Raw genomic sequence first — 17081 nt, 5'->3', positions numbered from 1 at the left:
AAGCGTCCGGTTGTCAGGGAAGGGGTGGCCTGAGCCAGCATTCTCCAGATAGACCTCCTCCTCCTGGATCCAGGCCCCTTGTCCTTGGCAGGACTGAGTCCCTCCCTCCCTTGGAGGTGGAATATGGGCAATAGCTCATCAGACGAGGAGACAGAGAATTCCAGATTATTGAGACGGGATCACTGCCTGCGGCTCCCTGGGCTGGGAGAGGCAGAAGCTATGATTTAGGATCCTGCACTGACCCCAACACCACAACAGGGGGGGCAGCTGAGATGCAGAAATAACAGCTGCGCCATTTAAACAAAGCCGCCCTAGTCCAGGCCTGCCCCTGCAGGTGTCCCTGAGGGCGGGCAGACTGGGAAGAAAGAAACAGAAGATGGCAGAGAAAAGCAACGGGGACTGACCCCATCTTCATCCTTCTGGTTGGGAGGGAGAAGTGGGGGAAGACACCCAAGCACTTCCCCCTCCCCTTCCCAAGAGGCTGGGAGAACCTGCCTGGGCAGCGTCTTGAAAGGGGGAATTGTCCTCCGGATCCGACCCAGCATCTGTGTTGTGTACACACGTGGGGGCCTGCATCCTCCACCCCAGCCCTCCGCACCTCCCCCACGGCCAATGCAGACACTTTCCCCCTCTGTCTTTAAACCCACCCGTTGTCAACATCTGGTCTACATCTGTCTCCATCTGACTGGACCCCCATCCCAGTGGATTCTCCCCCCACTTCAGGGGGCTATAGAGCAGAACTATGAGCTCAAGGCCTCCTCTTTGCCTCAAACAAGCACCCTTCCAGGGCTAGGGAACCAGGGCAAGGGAGGGGGGCCAGCCCCACCCCGGAGGTGCCCCAGGCTCTTGGCAGAGCCATCCAGAGCCGTTAGAAGCAGCTGCCAATGACTCATCTCCCACTGCCCCCACCCCACCACCTCAAACACACCCTGGGGCTGGGAACTTCCCATTTTCTTTTATTTATACAAAAAAAAAAACTGTTTTAAATATAATTTAAGAACCCCTCCAAGCACCAGTGTCTGTCTCTGGTTTCTACTTCCACCTTGCCCCCCACGCCCCCTCATGGACACAATTTGGGGATACTTGGCGGGGCAGGGACTGTCTAGGGGTTGTGGCATGACCAAGGCACTGTTCTGAAAATAGACACAATGATGGGTTCCTGTTTCAACTTGGGCAAAGGAGGTGATAACGAAACAGGTCCCTTCCGACACAAAAAGTTATGACAAGGACAGTAAAAAAAAAAAAAAAAAAACCAGAAAAAGAGAGAAGAAAAAAATAAGACCAAAAACAAAAATTAAAACTCAAAAACCTTCAATATGAAGGCAGCAGATGGGGGAGGGGCATTTACAAGGGCAAACTGAGTTCGGTGGAGACAGCAGCAAGGTTGGGACATCCAAGTCCAATGATTTTGTCACTGGGCCATGACACCCTCCCCGCCTCCCACTATGGTGCTCCACTCCCGAGCTTAAAGGCTTGTCACCCTCTTCTCTTTGGTCTACAGGGTCTGCGGCCCTTCAAGGTGAGGAGGGGCACCGGGGCCCTAACTGGGGATCAGAGGGAAGCTGCAGGGATTGCACACAGCCACCCCTGGGAGTTGGCAGATTATGGGCACTTCCTTTCCCTCTGGGCACACCCACCTGGGGGCACACCCACCCGCAGGGAACGTTATTTCTACCCTTCCGTTATTTCTACCCTTCCGTATGGCGGAATCCCCGAATCCTGTCTCTCCAAATTGCCAGCTCCCCACCCCCATAGGTTCAAAGTGCAATCCAATGGGGCGCAGGGATGGGGGCCTCTTGGGTCCCCACCTGACTCTGCCCCCCAAAGAAGGGGAGCGGTGTCCCCAGCATGGGAATTCCTGCTGCTCCAGAGCTGTGGGGCCAGGTGAAGAGGTGCAGGTCAGTACTGGGGGGCTGGTGCGCACGGCCCCCCTGGGGCTCCAGGTTTGGCCTGGGACTTCATGTGCTGGACACTGGCCAGGATTTTCTTCTGGTGTCCCGCCAGGGTGACTCCTATTCGGAGCAGGTCCCTGAGGAAGAAGAGAGTTAGGTGAGGCCATAGGGCTGCTGGGACCACTCTCCTAGCTTAGCTCCAGAAACCTGGTCACCGCCTCCGGACTGCCAGCCAATCAGGAAGGCCAGCGGGAGACTGGGTGGCAGTGGGGGAGGGGGAGGTGGGAGGGAGGGGAAGGGTCACACGTGAATAATTGCCGGGCAGGGCAGTTTCTTTCGGGCAGGGCAGTTTCTTTGGGAGGATTTAGGCGCTAGGCTGCAGACCTGCACAGCCCTAGTAGGGGACGGGACTTAAGTATCCAGCAGGCCCCGGCCAAGGGGGCGGGGTCTAAAGGCGGGAGGTTGGGGGGCGGGGTCTGCCTGGATGGAAGCTCCAGCAAGGATTAAGGCAGAGAATCAGAGAAGGAAAGAAAGGCCCACAAAATGGGGGCAGGGGATGCACAGATTGCTTTAGAGGAGAAGGGAGCCGTCAGAAGGAAAAGGCCGGAGAGGAAGGGCTGGGTGGAGAGGAAGGAGAGGGAAGGGGGAAAACAAACCCGCCCCCCCCCCCCCCCCCATCCTGCGGCCTGGAGACTGAGATAAGGGAAAAAAGAAGAGGCGGGAAAGGAGAGCTAGAACCCGTGTCAAGGAGAGGGAACAATCTGTGAGGAGGGCGCCCAGCCCCGGTGGGGCGGACTGGCCTGTGAGAGGGCCTCCAGGACCCCTGGTTCCCGATTTCTATTTCTTCTATTTCTGTTACTCAGATTTGGGGCCAGAAGAGTCCTTGGGAGAGAGATGGGAGGGCAGAAAGGAGACGTACCAGAGAGAGCCAACTAAGGGGGGAAAGAAGTATTTGGGAAGCGTTGAAATAATAAAACCATTTAACATTAAAGCTGGAAAGGTTCTCCAAAACCTAGTCCAATCTTCTCCTTTTATGGGTGGGAAAACATCCGAAGTTGACGCGTTGTTAATGTGAGAGAAGGTCTGGAATGTAGATAGATGCACAAAGATAGATACAGATTGCCAGGGAGGGAGCGACATGACCGAGGGCTGAAATGGTGCAAGAGGGTGAGGCGGGCACAGCTGGCCGGGAAGATTCCCTGGGCTTTCAGCCCCAGCAGCTGTTGTTGCGTTGGAGAGCTCTAGAATAGCTGGCACCAGGAGCTGACCCCAAAGGCCCCTGATGAACCAGTGGGCTGGATTCTGGTCCCCAGGTGCCCCTCTGGCTTGGCTCTACCCCCCACCTCCAGCTCCTGCCATGACTTACTCAGCGGAAATCTGGCTGACCAGCTCGAAGGAGCCAAACCCAGCGGCTGCAAAACTTTCTTCGTATCTTCCCATTTTGATGGCTCGAAGCCACTCACCCACAGAGCCAAAAGCTGAGTAGTGCGGCTGCCGCTGATCCAGCAGTGGGTGTGAGGCCCTGGAAGGCAAGGATGGGGAGGATGCACTGAGTACCTGGGCTGTGTCAGGATGTCGACGACACTGAGCCCAGCCTTGGAGAGGCGGACAGGGACAATCCCACATACCGACAAAGGAACACACTTTTTTGGAGGTTTTAGGGGGGGAGTGGTGGCAGAGTGCAGCAAGGAGGGCCCATTCTTAGGAGTCCTCACCCGCCATTCTCCCTGGCCACGATTTTGAGGCTGGCAGGGTTCCGAATCATCTTGTCCAGGGCACTGACCACCTGGGGGAAGCGGGGCCGTGCATTCCGGTCCTTCTGCCAACAGTCCAGCATGAGCTGGTGCAGGGAGGTGGGGCAGTCTGGAGGAGGGGGTAGCCGGTAGTCCTGTTCAATGGCATTGATCACCTAGAATGACAGAAGCACTGGGTGAGGATGTCCAGGGAGAACGAGGATGCCAAGGACCCCAAGGAAATGGTGACTTAGCAGATGCTTGGAGGGGTGCAACAGCCCTCCAGATGGCAAATCTAGGGGTCCTCCTGGCTGGGGCTGAGGCTGGCCCTGACTCAAAGCCCTAGACACTCTTGGGCTGTGATTCAGATGCGCAGCTTCCCAACCGTGCCCTCCATCCTGTGTCCTGTGACCAAACATGCTCTTGGGCACAAAGATCAGCTCTTCTTTGTGCTCCTCTCATTATCTCAAGGACCCAGCAGTGGTGAGCTCTCTGGGAACCCCCCCCCCCACACCCATATCCCTGGTGAGAACATTCAAGAAAACATAGTAGGATCATGGGACACTCACGTCCTGATTGCTCATATCCCAGTATGGCCGCTCCCCAAAAGACATGACCTCCCACATCACAATCCCGTAACTCCAGGCATCACTGGCAGATGTGAACTTCCGGAAGGCAATGGCCTCAGGGGCTGTCCATCGGATGGGAATCTTTCCTCCCTAAAGATGAGGAAAGCAAAGATGAGCTCAGGGACCCAACCGCTCTGATCCCAGTCTTTGCTTTTCCCCTAGCTTTTCCCCTTTCTTCCTGGGACCTAAACACCCAGCTCCCCAACGCAATTCTTTTCCTCCACAACCAGAAGTCAGATTCCCTAAGCGGATCCCCCCACTCCTGTGGTCGGCTCTTTCATCTTGTCCCTAGATCAGAGCTGTCAACCCCCTAGTCTCCCACCTTTTCCTTCCCACCTGACCCTAAGAACCTAGTTCCTATGTCAGTCCCTCAGCCTCACCAGAGAGCTCGTGTAGGTGGGGTCAGAAGAGTTCTCCTCCAGGAATCGGGAAAGGCCAAAGTCTGAAACCTTGCAGACAAGGTTGCTGTTGACCAGGATGTTCCGGGCAGCCAGGTCACGGTGAACGTAGCTCATCTCAGCAAGGTACCGCATGCCTGAGGCAATGCCCCGTAACATGCCCACCAGTTGGATGACAGTGAATTGTCCATCGTTCAACTGGAGACCAAGCAAGAGAGGGGGGCATGATTAGGATAGCTCACTCTCCATTCCCCCTGCCTTCCACATTCTAAACCGTATTTGGCACTTCAGATCCATCTCGTGTTCACCTGTAGAACAGGCCTGCAGACTTCCCAGGTAAGCCCTTTTCCTTTCTCTTATCCCAAGTTCTCTGAGCTCTTACTACACAATGCTTATAACTGTTCCTGTTTCAAATGTATACATTCACTCTCTTAATTAGACTGTAAGGAGAGATTTAAAATTTTTCTTCCTTTTAATCTACTACAGTGCTTTATACCCAGGGCATACTCAACAAATGCTTTTTATTTAAGAGCAACAGAGTTCTGACAAGAGTGTGCTGTGAGCTACCACACACTCTTGTGAGCCAAAATCTAGCTCAGCCTTCTTGGACTGTGTGTAGTATCAAGAGAACAGTGAGGAATCAAGGTACCATCAGCAACCACAGCATCAAAGCCAAGGTCTAAACACTGTCCTTGACCTTTAGTTTGCTCTCACCAGGTAAACCAAGCAATCAAAAATCGTTAACTAATCCCATCTTCTGGGTTCAGCTAGCATACAGGGGACCCTTGGCAGCTCTGCAGAGCCAGGGACACAAGAGTCCAAAACAGAATTCTGAACCAAGCCTCCAAGCCTGAATACACCCCAGGCCTCGGATCTGTTCGTGGAAATACCACTTGCCAGATGCTCAGAGTATAGACCAGGGGTGGGCAAACTTTTTGACTCGAGGGCCACAATGGGTTCTTAAACTGGACCGGAGGGCCGGAACAAAAGCATGGATGGAGTGTTTGTGTGAACTAATATAAATTCAAAGTAAACATCATTACATAAAAGGGTACGGTCTTTTTTTTCGATAGTTTTATTCATTTCAAATGGGCCGGATCCGGCCCGCGGGCCGTAGTTTGCCCACGGCTGGTATAGACCTTGGCACCTCCATGATTTCTTCCTCTTTTCCCCCCTCACCCACCACTTATAATCCATCAGCAAGTTCTGCTGGCCCTGCTTCCAAAGCATACCCCAAATCCAACCTCTTCTCCGCACCCCCAGCCAACCCTCACGGCCCGAACGGCCACAAGTCTCCTCACTGGTTCTAGGCTTCCTTCCACTCTAGCTCTCCCCAGCACCCACCAAAGGGATCTCCCACTGAAACCCCTCCAAAGCCTTGCCCTTGAACTTCTAATCAAATCCAAATTCCTGACCAAGGCCAAGAGGCCCCTGTGGCAGGGCCACCACCTACATTAAGACCCACCAGGGTTCCTCTGCTCCCCAGGTTCAGCCTCACCTGCCTTTCTGCTTCTCGTTGACCACTCTGGTCTCTCCTCTCTGCCCCCAACACCATTCTTCCCCCGTCTTCTCAAGGCTGGCTCTTTCCCATTGACCCAAATGTCATCTCTTCTAAAAGAGACCCTCTTCCCTCCCTGCAACGCATCTCTGTCCGGTACCAAGGGAACAGACACCTGTGTCCACAAGGGAGGGTCAGGCCATCATCACACTACTCCAGGTCAACCCCCTCAGCACTCATGGGGGAGCCAGGTGGCCCGTGTCTCCTGATGGGGTGCCATGTGGAATTCACAGCACCCCCAACGTAGGCTGGCCACCAATGTTTAATTTTGAATGTATCAAAACATTAGGCACAGTTTCTCTTACAGGAAATATAGATAAACAAGCTAAATGACCCCACCGGGAAGAATCTGATAAATCCACAGGGTGAGACATTCAAGGGGACAAGTAGCCCAGTTCTTCAGCATGTCACGCTCAAAAGTGAGAACCATCAGGTGTAACGCTTGCTCCTGAACTGCATGGTGGTTTGAATAAGCCAGTAGTAAGGGACATTTTGGAAACAACTGGGGAAATATGGATATCGATTGAGTATTAGAAGATACCAGGAAATTGTAATTTGATTAAATGTAATGTTATTTTTTTAAATCCTCATCAAGGATAGTTTTATTGATTTTAGGGAGAGAGGAAGGGAGAGGGTCAGCTGCCCACAGAGAGGCCAGTTCCCCACAAGGCCTAAGGAAGGGCCAGTCCCAGGACCCCAACCTTTTCTAAAGGGGGAATGATGGGCGAAGGGGGAGTGATGTGGAATCCACCATCTGCCCTGGGTTCTGAGCTCCTTGGCTGCTTTGGGGGAGCACAGGTGGACGCGGGAGGCTGGAGGCAGGGGGCTCACCCGCAGGAAGGAGTCCAGGGCACCGTTCTCCATAAACTCAGTAAGAATCATGACTGGCATGCTGTTGGTAACCACGCCCTCCAGGCGGATGATGTTGGGGTGCTCGAACTGGCCCATGATGGAGGCCTCGCTCAGGAACTCCCGCCGCTGCCGCTCGGTGTAACCACCCTTCAGGGTCTTGATGGCCACGCAGCTCTCCTTCTTCCCCGGGGCCTTAAGTCGCCCCCGGCACACCTCCCCAAACTCACCTTTAGGAAGGATGCCAAGAGTCAGCTCTCCCCCTCGTCTGGCCCTGCCTTCCCTCCCCACCCCATTTCCCTCCTGGGCGTCCAGCCATCTTTCCTCTCACCTGCACCAATCACCTCCTCAATCTTGACATAGGAGACATCGATCTCTTTTGCGAATTCCCTCACAGCTTCATTAGGGTCTTCGTAAGTGAAGGGATCAATGTAGACCTTCGTACCTGAGGAATCACGTGGGGCCCATTAGCCAGGTAACTTCTTGCACCCAGATGCCCTCATTCTTGGCACACAGCCTTGCCCCGGCCCTGTTTCCTTCAGGATAGGCCTACTTACCGTGGCCAATGAGATACTGTCCGTGTTTATCTGAGTATTCAGCTTCTCTCCCACTGCTCTGCTTCCTAGAGCCAATGGGAAAGAAAAGGTAAACTGAGTCACATGTGTGTTCCCAGAGAGACAGGATGGGAGGAGAGGAGTGGGGATCAGAAAAGATTTCAAGTGGAAATGGGCCCTTGGGGCAGCCAAGGAGGCTCGCCCTACAGCAAGAGGGCAGGTTTCACAGGGCCTCCAGGCGCCCAGAGCTCTCACCTGAGGCAAAGAACTGCGATGACAATAACCACCAGGACCAGCACCACACCCACGACCGCAGTGCCTGCAATCAGGGCCAGCTGCTCCCGCCAGCTCTCCTTTTCTGGGGGAGAGAAACCATGATCAGGAAAACCTGATGGCCACCGAGGGCCCCACCAACGGAATGAGCTGTGGCTCCCGGAGAGCAGCGTGGCAGGTGGGGGAGGACGGAGGAGAAGCAGGTGGGGGGAGCGTAGTGGGGTTTTCAAACTGCTTCTCGTGGGCTGTGGGCCCCTACAGAGCCCCTCAGGGCAAGGGAGGGAGTTCCGGCCTTTTCACTGCCAGCGTGGGTTTGATCTGGTTCTGTTCTAAATACTGGTGACCACAAACCGTCCCATTTGAAGGAAAGGTTCCAAAGGCTAAATAAAAATGAAAGGGTTTATACCCTCAAAGTGGAAATAACCCAAATGTCCATCAATGGATGAATGCATAAATAAAATGTGCCATAGCCACACAGTCAAATACATGCTACAATATGGATGAATCTTGAGAACATTATGTTAAGTGACGGAAACGAGTCACAAAAGACCATATATTGTATGATTCCATTTGTATGAAATGCCCAGAACAGGCAAATCCATAGAGACAGAAAGTAGATTAGTATTTGCCAAGGGCTGGGGGGTGATGAAAGAGGTATAGGTTCTCTTTTTGGGGTGCTGAAATGTTCTAAAATTGTGATGGTTGCACAACTCTGTGGGTATACTAAAAGTTGATGAATTATACACTTTAAATGGGTGAAGTGTCTGGTTTATGAATCATATCTCAATAAAACTGTTTAGCCCTGGCTGGTTTGGCTCAGTGGATAGAGCGTCGGCCTGCAGACTGAAGAGTCCTGGGTTCGATTCCTGGTCAGGGCACATGCCCTGATTGCGGGCTCGATCCCCAGTGTGGGACGTGCAGGAGGCAGCCGATCCATGACTCTCTCTCATCATTGATGTTTCTATCTCTCTCTCTCTCCCTCTCCCTTCCTCTCTGAAGTCAATAATAAAAAAAAAAGTAAAACACTGGGCCAGCATATTATAACTAACAGGTTCCATCTTATTTATTCCCCGGAGCCCTGTGAGAGAGGACTCATATTTCCTTTTTTTTTTTTTTTTGGATGAGAGAGCTGAAACTCAGGGATCAAGTTTTTGCTAAAGGTCACACAAAGTTGAGGGAAGGTTGCTGAGCAGCTCTTCACACTCAGTTGTTGGTTTGGGTTTCTGCACCCTCTGCTCTCTTCACCAGGCCAAAATACCTCTCAGTTGAGAGAAAAAGGAGCATGGGAGTGTGACTTTAGGGGTCCTTCAGGAGCAGCACCCCCTCCCATGCCTAGTCCCAGGCTCACCATCCAGCTGGGTCTGGCTATGGTGCTCTTGGCCGAAGGGTCCATAGCCAGCCTCAGAGCGTGCCCGCACCTGGATCAGGTAGCTGGCTCCCCGCTTCAGCCCCTGCAGCTCTGCCCTGTTTTCCGATGTCTTCAGGAACCGAACGCTGCTGGGGCCCTCTGCACCCTGTCAGGAGGAGGAGGGGTTGGCCATAAGTAGAGGCCCCCAGTTTCCGCTGTTCTTCCAACCTCCCCCTGCCCTGCACCCCCATAATGAGCATCTTGGTCTTGTAACGTAGCAGGCCAGGCCTGGGTGCTGACTTATGTGCACTGTGCTGAGCGTTTGCATTCACTGTCTCACTTAATAGTTGCGTGATAAGGCGACTGTTTTACAGATGGGGATGCTGAGCTCAGAAAGGCCCAGGGGCTGGCCCAAGGTCTCACAGAGCTGGAATTCAAGTGTCTGCCATTCAGCGCTCCACTCCTCGAGCACGTCGCACTGCCCACCCCCAACCCCCGGGGTGGTGCCTGGTCTCACCTTCTCATGGTACTTGACCTCATAGTCCAGCACTGCTCCACTGGGTGCCCGGGGAACAGCCCAGGCCAGGCTCAAGCTGCTAGGTGAGGACCGAGTCACCCGGATGTCAGATACTGGGGGTGGCACTGTGAGAGACAAGACATGTTGGGGCTCTTCCACTTAGCATGTTTGTGCCTTGCCTTTCCCAACGCTTCTGCTGGCTATACCTGTCTTGACCCTGCCGACGTTCCAAGAATCCCTTCTGACTTCCATCCTCAACTCTCCAGCCCGCCTTGCATCTTTTTCACTCTCTTCCTGCCTCTTGCGCCCAAAGCCCTGATGCTCCATCCTTCCTGGGGATCCCACTCCATAGCCCCTGCCTTTTCCCCCTTTAGACCTCGCTGGCTTCTTCTACCACCAACATCTCTCCCATCTGACCACAGGCTGCCCCCAGCCGCCAGTCTCACCTTCACGGTCAGTGGTGACATTCACAGCCTCAAATGGGGCGGGCATGGCGGCTAAGGAAGATACCCCATTCAAGGCAGCGACCTCAAAGGTGTAGGTGAAGTCAGGACGCAGCCCTCGAATTGTGACCCAGGGCTCCACCAAGTCCCGGGGGCCAGGGTCGAAGGTCAGGTCTCCTCCACAGGGTGTGCAGGCCCCCCCAGGGCGGCACTCCCGGCAGCGGAGTGCATAGGTGAGGTCCTCCCGGCCACCTGACTCGAGGGGGGCACTCCACTCCAGGCGCAGGGAGGAGCCATTTAAGCGGGAAACCACACTTCTTGGAGCCGAGGGAGAGGCTGCAGGAAACCAGGAAATCAGACAGAGGCTGAGCAAATGGAAGGGGTGGGTAGTGGGACAGACAGGTAGCCACACTGACTTAGCTGGGCACCAGCAAGCTAGGGTCAAGAGGAGGAAGGCCTGGGAAGGTGGAGGCTGGGATGGGGGTCCACCCCCGGGGTCACTGGTCACTTACTGGTACAGGGTGCACTCCGGGGGTCTGTGCGGGCCCGAAAGTACCCTATGCGGCACTGGCAGATGGGTGAGCCGATGGTGTTGGAATGGCTGTTGGCTGGGCATGGCTGGCAGGACCCCTCCCCAGACAGAGACTTGAAGGTGCCCTGAGCACAGGCTGAAAGGAAGCAAGCATTCAATAAACATGCACAAAAAACATGCAGTTGGCCCTGGCTAGTGTTGCTAAGTGGTTAGAACATCAATCCAGGGACCAAAGGGTCTCGGGTTCGATTCCCCATCAAGAGCACGTACCTATACATTCCCTGGCCCTGGTAGGGGCACATGTGGGAGGCAACCAGTAGACGTGTCTCTCTCACATCATGTGTTTTTCTCCTCACCCTCCTCCTGCCTCCCTCTCTTCCACGCTCTCTAAAAAAACCAATGGAAAAATATCCTCAGGTGAGGATTAGTGACAACAAAAAAACACGCAGCTGCTTTTAAGTTTGCATGACGTGCGAAGGGGGAAACAGGGCAGGAGGAGCTCAGAAATCTCCCATCGAAGAGAAGGAACCTCCTCCAGACCAGGGTTTAACCCTAATACCCACAACCCCTCAACCCAAAGACCAAGGCTCAGAACAATTTGAAATGCACACCACAAAACACACTGGATTATAAAGCAAATCAAGCAACTTGAAATACAATGATCATAAAATGAAGAAAAGTCTGTGACATAGCAATGTGTATGCTTCTTTCTTAGCAAGATACAGTAGCCGCTCTAACAGCCACTGTAATATGAAGTGGTGAGGAGCACACACAGCATCCGACATGCTTGCACCCTCTGTCATACTAGCTTGTGAAAATAGCCAGGAACCGTAACGAACAAGAGTAGAGACCATGACACCTTTGTCCTCTGAGCCCAACGAGGTCCTGCATCCCTGGACAGCCTCCAGGTCCAGAACAGAGTGGACACAGGAAGAATGTGGAAGTGAGGAAGACTCAGAACTACGCTGGGAATGGGCAGGGGAGGAAGAGAGGCCCCCCAGGAACTGAGTACCTAGGAGAGCAAAGACTGTTCCAAGTGGAAATTTAAAAAGTGGGTCCAAGACCAGGGTACAGGACCTTCCCCACATAAATTGGCCACAATTTCTTGGGGACATGCCAGCCCTCACCTCGGCACCTGGTATTCCCCTCGGCGGCCTCGAACCCCGGAGCACAGCTGCAGCCCGTGACCGGCTGCTCAGCCCACTGGCCATCCTCCCGGCAGTAGAGGCTGGGACTGGGGCCGGAGGCAGGGACAGCGTCAGCCACACAGCTCCCTGCCACGGGCACCACGAGCTCACGGGGCACTGTCTCCGGGAAGCGGGTGAGGTTGACGGTCAGCTGGGCACACTTCTTGTAGAAGAGGTGCAGGGACAGCAGGGCCATGCAGGCGCCCTGGTCCTGGAAAGCCAGGTAGAAGCCAGCTTTGGTGAGTGGGCCCAGACGCAGCGTCTTGACGTTCACTTTACCAGTTGCCTCAGCCCCAGGACGCTTCCGGGTCAGATGCTCAGCAGCCACTGTGTCCACCTGCCGGGTCGGAGAAGAGACTCAACCGCTGCGGTCCTCCATGCCCCAAGGACCCAGCGGACTGTCTTCTTCCCAGCTCCTCCTTCCGCGGATACTTGCTGGGCTCCTGTGATGCGTCCAGACTCTGTCCCGCGCTCCCCCTTTCTGTTCATTCACTCATCCTACAAAACCTTGTCAGCACGCAAAATGTATCTGTTCTATGCCAGGTCCTGAACTCAGTGTGGAGGGAACAGAAATGAAGGCAACGCGGATAGGTTACAAAGTATGAGGAGTGCTACCACAGGTGGGACCCCACAGCCGGGCACCTCAGCGAAGGTACCCAAAGGAGCTGGAACTCAGAAGACATAGTAGGTGGGAAGAAGAGGCAGAGAGAAGCCATTCCAGGGTGAGGGGTAGGAAAATAAAGGGGGGAGTGCAGGGTGGCCTAAGTACAGTAGAGTAGAGTGACTGAGAGAACCGCCCCTGGCGGCCAGGCCGGCAGCCCAACTGCATGCTGCTGCTCCACCGAGCAGACCACCGTCTTCCCTTCCAGACCTGAGGCTCCTGCTCCCAGTACCCCAAGGGCCTTGGAAGTTCACCTCCACTGCCCCTAGACCACAGGCCTGCCCGCCCTGGCCCGCGGGTGTGCCCTGAGTGGTGGGTACCTTGATGTAAGGGTTCTCCATCCAGGCTGGCGTGAGGGCTGTGGCCGTGTTGGCGTCGCTCTCGAAGTAGAAGACTGTAAAGGTCTCCTTGCAGGAGCGCCCCGCTCGGGGCAGGGACAGGCACTCGAGCATGGTGAAGCGCAGTGTGGCGTACACGTGGACAGCACCTCGCCGGGGGACCCAGCCTGTGCGCAGCCAGTAGGCCAGGCCTGGGGCTCGCTGCACATGACACACCTCATAGGTCCTAACGCTGTGTTGCTCCTCATCCAGGCCGCTCAGCTCCTCCCACTGTGGGCAGAAGGGGTCAGCATGGGGGCTGCTGAATGGCTTAAAGGTCAGTGGGAGGGTGTTCGTCATGAAGCAGGAGTGGCTAGGGAAGGGGGCCTCTGAGAGCAAGAGCTCAGAGGATGCTGGTTCCTGCCGGGACCTGGGGGGCAGTGGCGTGGGAAGCAGGTCAGCACTGGTGCTACTCGTCCTTCAGTTTCCCTTCGGAACCCCAGCTCCTGGGCCCAGCTCTTACCTGCCCCTCCACCTGAGGAAACGTCACCCACTTCAGATCGGCAGTTTCCAATTTTGTGTTCAGTAGAGTCTCTAAGACAGACAGACAGAGCCAGTCAGGGCTTAGGGGAGACACTGGGAAGAGCAGATGCCTGGGAACGGAGATAGTGGGGGTCCTCCTAGCTCCAAGCTGGAGGGGTCAGTCAGGCTGAGACAAGAGATGAGGGGAGTGAGCCTTGCCCTCCCGTTTCTTGCCTCTTTTTCTGAATGTTTACCCCATCCCTAACAGCTGGTAGGCTGGCTGCCCTCTTAGGACTCCCAGATCTAGGCCTCCCTGGATGGCAGTAACCTGGAAGACAGGGGAAGGTGCAAACACTGGAAGGGGGAGAAGGGCAAACAGCTCAGAAAGGATTAAACTAGAGCCCGGACCTGGCCTTGACCTTGTGGTGGGCAAAGGGCTGCTGGCAAGGGGACACCCTTCCAGGGCCAGGGCCTCCAGGGTCAATTCCCCAACCCCCAAGTTGCTGCCTCCCTGCCCCCAACTCTATTCCTCTTCCTTGTCCCCACCCCTTTTGAGACCCAACACTCCAGTCCTTCAGATCCAGGAAGGTGGTGCTCAGCTCCCGAGGCCCAGCCAGAACCCCGACTCCTTCCCCTCCCTTCGGCTCACTGGTGTCAGAGGAGGAAGTGCTGGAGGCTGGGATGCTTGGGTTCCCGCCCTGGCCCCAGCCTGCAGAGGCCTCACATCTGGATTTGGTTATGGGGAGGAAAAGGGGAGGAGACTTTAGGGGTGTGTGTACGCGGGGTGGTGAGGGTGGTGAACGCACCTGGCTCAGCTCAGCCTGGGGGAGGGACACCAGAGAGGGGTGGGCCCCTGGCGGAAGCGGTGGATTAGGGGAAACTGCACAGGCCCTGGCAGCTGAGGGTGGAGGGAAGGTGGGGGAATCCCCTTGGAGGCCAAGGCAATGGGATGGCCCCTAGGGGGGCAGCCAGCAGCACACCTGGGACCCGGTCCCCACTTCCCAGCATGGGGGCTGCTGGAGAGAAGGGAGGGCAAGTGGGTGAGGCAACCTCTTCCCAGGGACCAAGTGATATCCACTTAGGCAAGGGATTAGGTGGGACTGGCCAGCCCCAGGTAGGGCCCAGGCCCCCAGGAGTGGCGGGAGACGGACCAGCATGCTGGGGACAGGATGCCAGGGTTCTGGGAAAGGGGTGGATAGAGGCTGCCGTCTCCACCCTCCATTGTTCCAGCCTGGATAGTGTTTTCCTGTCTCCAATTTACACACTGTCTGTTTCAGGGCTGTCCCTGCGCTCCGAGTGGCTCACTTTCTCTGGTCTTGCCTCCTCCTGGAGCTCTCTTTGATCTGTCAGTTCTTTTGCCTCTCACCTCTCTCCAGCTCTCTGTCCACCTCCATTTCTCTAGCCATCTCTCTCCTCTTTCCTGTCTCCCACTTTTCACCCAGCCTTGGATAAATTAGTTAACTCCTCTAAGCCTCAGGCTCTTCATCTGTAAAATGGGAGAACAATCCCTCCCACCCACAAGGCTGTGGGAACCATGAAAATGTAAAGCCCCCAGCATGGGCCTGGGGCCTAGAAAGCGCTTCGTAACAGCAATTAGAAGTGACTCCCTTTTCCTCTTTGCATCTTTCTCTTCCTCTCACTCCACTTCATCCGGGTGGGTTTTCTCTCCGCTCTGCTTTCCTCTCTCCCAGTCTTTCCCTTCTTTCTCTGAGCCGGGCCAGTCTTCCCTCTCCCCACTCCCAGCCTTTGATCCCCAGCCCAGAGCAGCACTGCCCAGCCTGAGGGAGAGGGTTCCCAACTGCCTTTGATTCCTCCTCCTCAGCAGCCTCCCTAAAGCCCCCTCCCCAAAGACCCCTTTGATTCCAGGCAGTGAAGAGGAGGGGCGCGGGGGGAGGAGCAGCTCACTGAAAGGAGATTAGGAGGGTTTATAGGGCTCTTGGTTCCCTCTCTAGGAGGTGAAGGAAGGGGAGAGGCTCAAGGATGAGGGAAATTTGGGGGAGAATATAGAAAAATTAGAAATTTAGAGAGATGAGGAGGTAGGTGGTCATTAGGCTGAGTCAGGACTACAGCGGGGCTGCACAGGTCAGTTTCTGCTGGCCTGCAGGGTTGGAGGACAGCCAGCTTGTCTAGGACTTGGGCAGGGCTGGGGTCTAGAGAGCATTTAAAGGACTGGGGTGCAAGCCTGGGGCAGCGGGAAGGGGGCCTCTCTGTGGCAGGGGTAGTGGCTTTGGGAGATTTGTTCAGAGTGTGAGTGCAGAAGGTGGCCATCCCCACAGAGGCTGTGAAACTGCAGGATCAGGGTGTAAATGCCAAGGAATGAGGGGTGGGGGCAGTTTATGGCCTAGCACAGAATTCGCCTTGTCTGCAGTTGTTTCTCCAGAAACCTTTCCTTCTTTTTTTGCCGAGGTGAGAAGAGGGTCAGAAACTTTGAAGAGAGTTTTGAAGATTGGAGTAGGGAGGAAAGGAAAGGCCACCGGAGGCGTCTGAAGTACGGAGTGAGAGTTTGGGGAGCCTGGGCAGGGGGACGTCCCAGGACCGAGCCCGACTCCATCTCTTTTCCAAACAAAAGAAAACTCCACTCCCCGCTGGGCCGCCTCTTCCCCGCCCCCCGCCCGGTCTAGCACTATTGGTCCGAAGTGTTCGGGGTTGAGGTGCTGGGTAAGGGTAGGGAGAGGTCGGCCCCTCCACTCCGAGGCCCAACTTTGGGGGCCCCAGGAGTGGCGGGACGCCGCCAAGGAAACTCACCTTCCAAAGCAGCTGCGAGTGAAGCCCAGCAGAGCAAAGCCCGGAGCTCCATGGCGCCGCCTCACTCCGGTCGGATCCGATCTGAGTTTGGGGGGCGCTAGCCCCCCCAGTTCTGACCCCCCTCTGAGCGGGTAGACGCCGACTCCCCGCGCGGGACTCTCGGTCGGAGCCTCAGCGCAGGCCCATGCGGGCGCGCCGGGCACCGGGCGGCGGCGCCCAGGTGTGACCCCGCGTCCCCACCGCACGGGCTGGCGGGGGGCGTCCTCGCAGGGGACGCGCCGGGCGGGAGCCGAGAGAGACGTGGCTGGAGTCGGGGTCCCTCCGGGGCCTCGGGGTCCCGCCCCAGCTGGCTGGGGGTGGGCCTGTCTCGCGCTTTCCAGCCCCCTCCCTAGAGTGGCGCTGCGCGCGCTGCGGACCGACTGCGCTCCGCGCCGGCGGGGAGGGTGGAAGCCGGAGCGGGAGGGAGGCTGCGGAGCGGGGTCGGACCGCCGGGTTGGGCTGGCCGGGGCCGGGACTGGGCCAGGCGGCGCCTGGCTGAGGAGGGAGGGGCGCGCGGGAGCGGGGGGGCCGCCCCCAGCCCGGGCTCGGCCTGGGGGGCCGGGGCGCGCTGATTGGACCGCGCGCTGCTGAATAATTCATGAGGGAAGCGGAGCGGGGCGCCGAGCGCAGCAGCTCGGAAAGTTGGGAGAAAGTTGGAGGAAGGGGGAGGGGCGGAGGGCGCGGAGCCCCGGGCCGCCCAGAAGTGCACTGGGCTGTGCGCTCCCACCCGGATCTCGCGTGTCCGGATCGGGGCCCAGGGACCCCGGGGCAGACCCAAACCCGGCCGACCAGGGAGCGGAGAAAACACCCAGCAGCGCGGACAGCCCCCCAGAGGTGCGCCTTATTTTCTTGCGGACTTCGGATTCTTCTGGATTAGCCCACCA

At 56.2% G+C, this 17081-nt stretch overlaps 1 protein-coding gene across 1 annotated transcript; it reads right to left on the bottom strand.

The window, feature by feature from the left end:
• Nucleotides 1-935: 935 nt before the first annotated feature.
• On the bottom strand, nt 936-16682 carry EPHB4 (EPH receptor B4). The gene is made up of 17 exons (XM_059693614.1): nt 16159-16682; nt 13415-13485; nt 12895-13182; nt 11854-12250; nt 10707-10862; nt 10198-10530; nt 9752-9876; nt 9235-9400; nt 7869-7971; nt 7617-7681; nt 7391-7504; nt 7042-7289; nt 4635-4850; nt 4195-4344; nt 3608-3801; nt 3259-3414; nt 936-2029 (listed from the first exon to the last, which is right to left on the bottom strand). The coding sequence occupies exons 1-17, from the start codon at nt 16208-16210 to the stop codon at nt 1900-1902; spliced, it is 2964 nt and encodes a 987-aa protein (XP_059549597.1). The 5' UTR covers nt 16211-16682; the 3' UTR covers nt 936-1899.
• Between the last annotated feature and the right edge of the window lie 399 nt (nt 16683-17081).

This window comes from Myotis daubentonii, chromosome 4 (assembly GCF_963259705.1).
Source record: "Myotis daubentonii chromosome 4, mMyoDau2.1, whole genome shotgun sequence".
NCBI classification, from domain to species: Eukaryota; Metazoa; Chordata; class Mammalia; order Chiroptera; family Vespertilionidae; genus Myotis; species Myotis daubentonii.
The sequence above is the reverse complement of the archived record's forward strand: the minus strand, read 5'-3'. Positions and strand labels throughout refer to the sequence as shown.

Excerpts from the sequence above, each read along its gene's own strand:
- EPHB4 (XM_059693614.1), bottom strand. The coding sequence starts at position 16,210 with ATGGAGCTCCGGGCTTTGCTCTGCTGGGCTTCACTCGCAGCTGCTTTG. Across the intron at positions 10,863-11,853 it reads GGGGAATACCAGGTGCCGAG|CCTGTGCTCAGGGCACCTTC; the intron begins GTGAGGGCTGGC and ends GCTTCCTTTCAG. Across the intron at positions 7,972-9,234 it reads TAGCCAGACCCAGCTGGATG|AAAAGGAGAGCTGGCGGGAG; the intron begins GTGAGCCTGGGA and ends TCTCTCCCCCAG.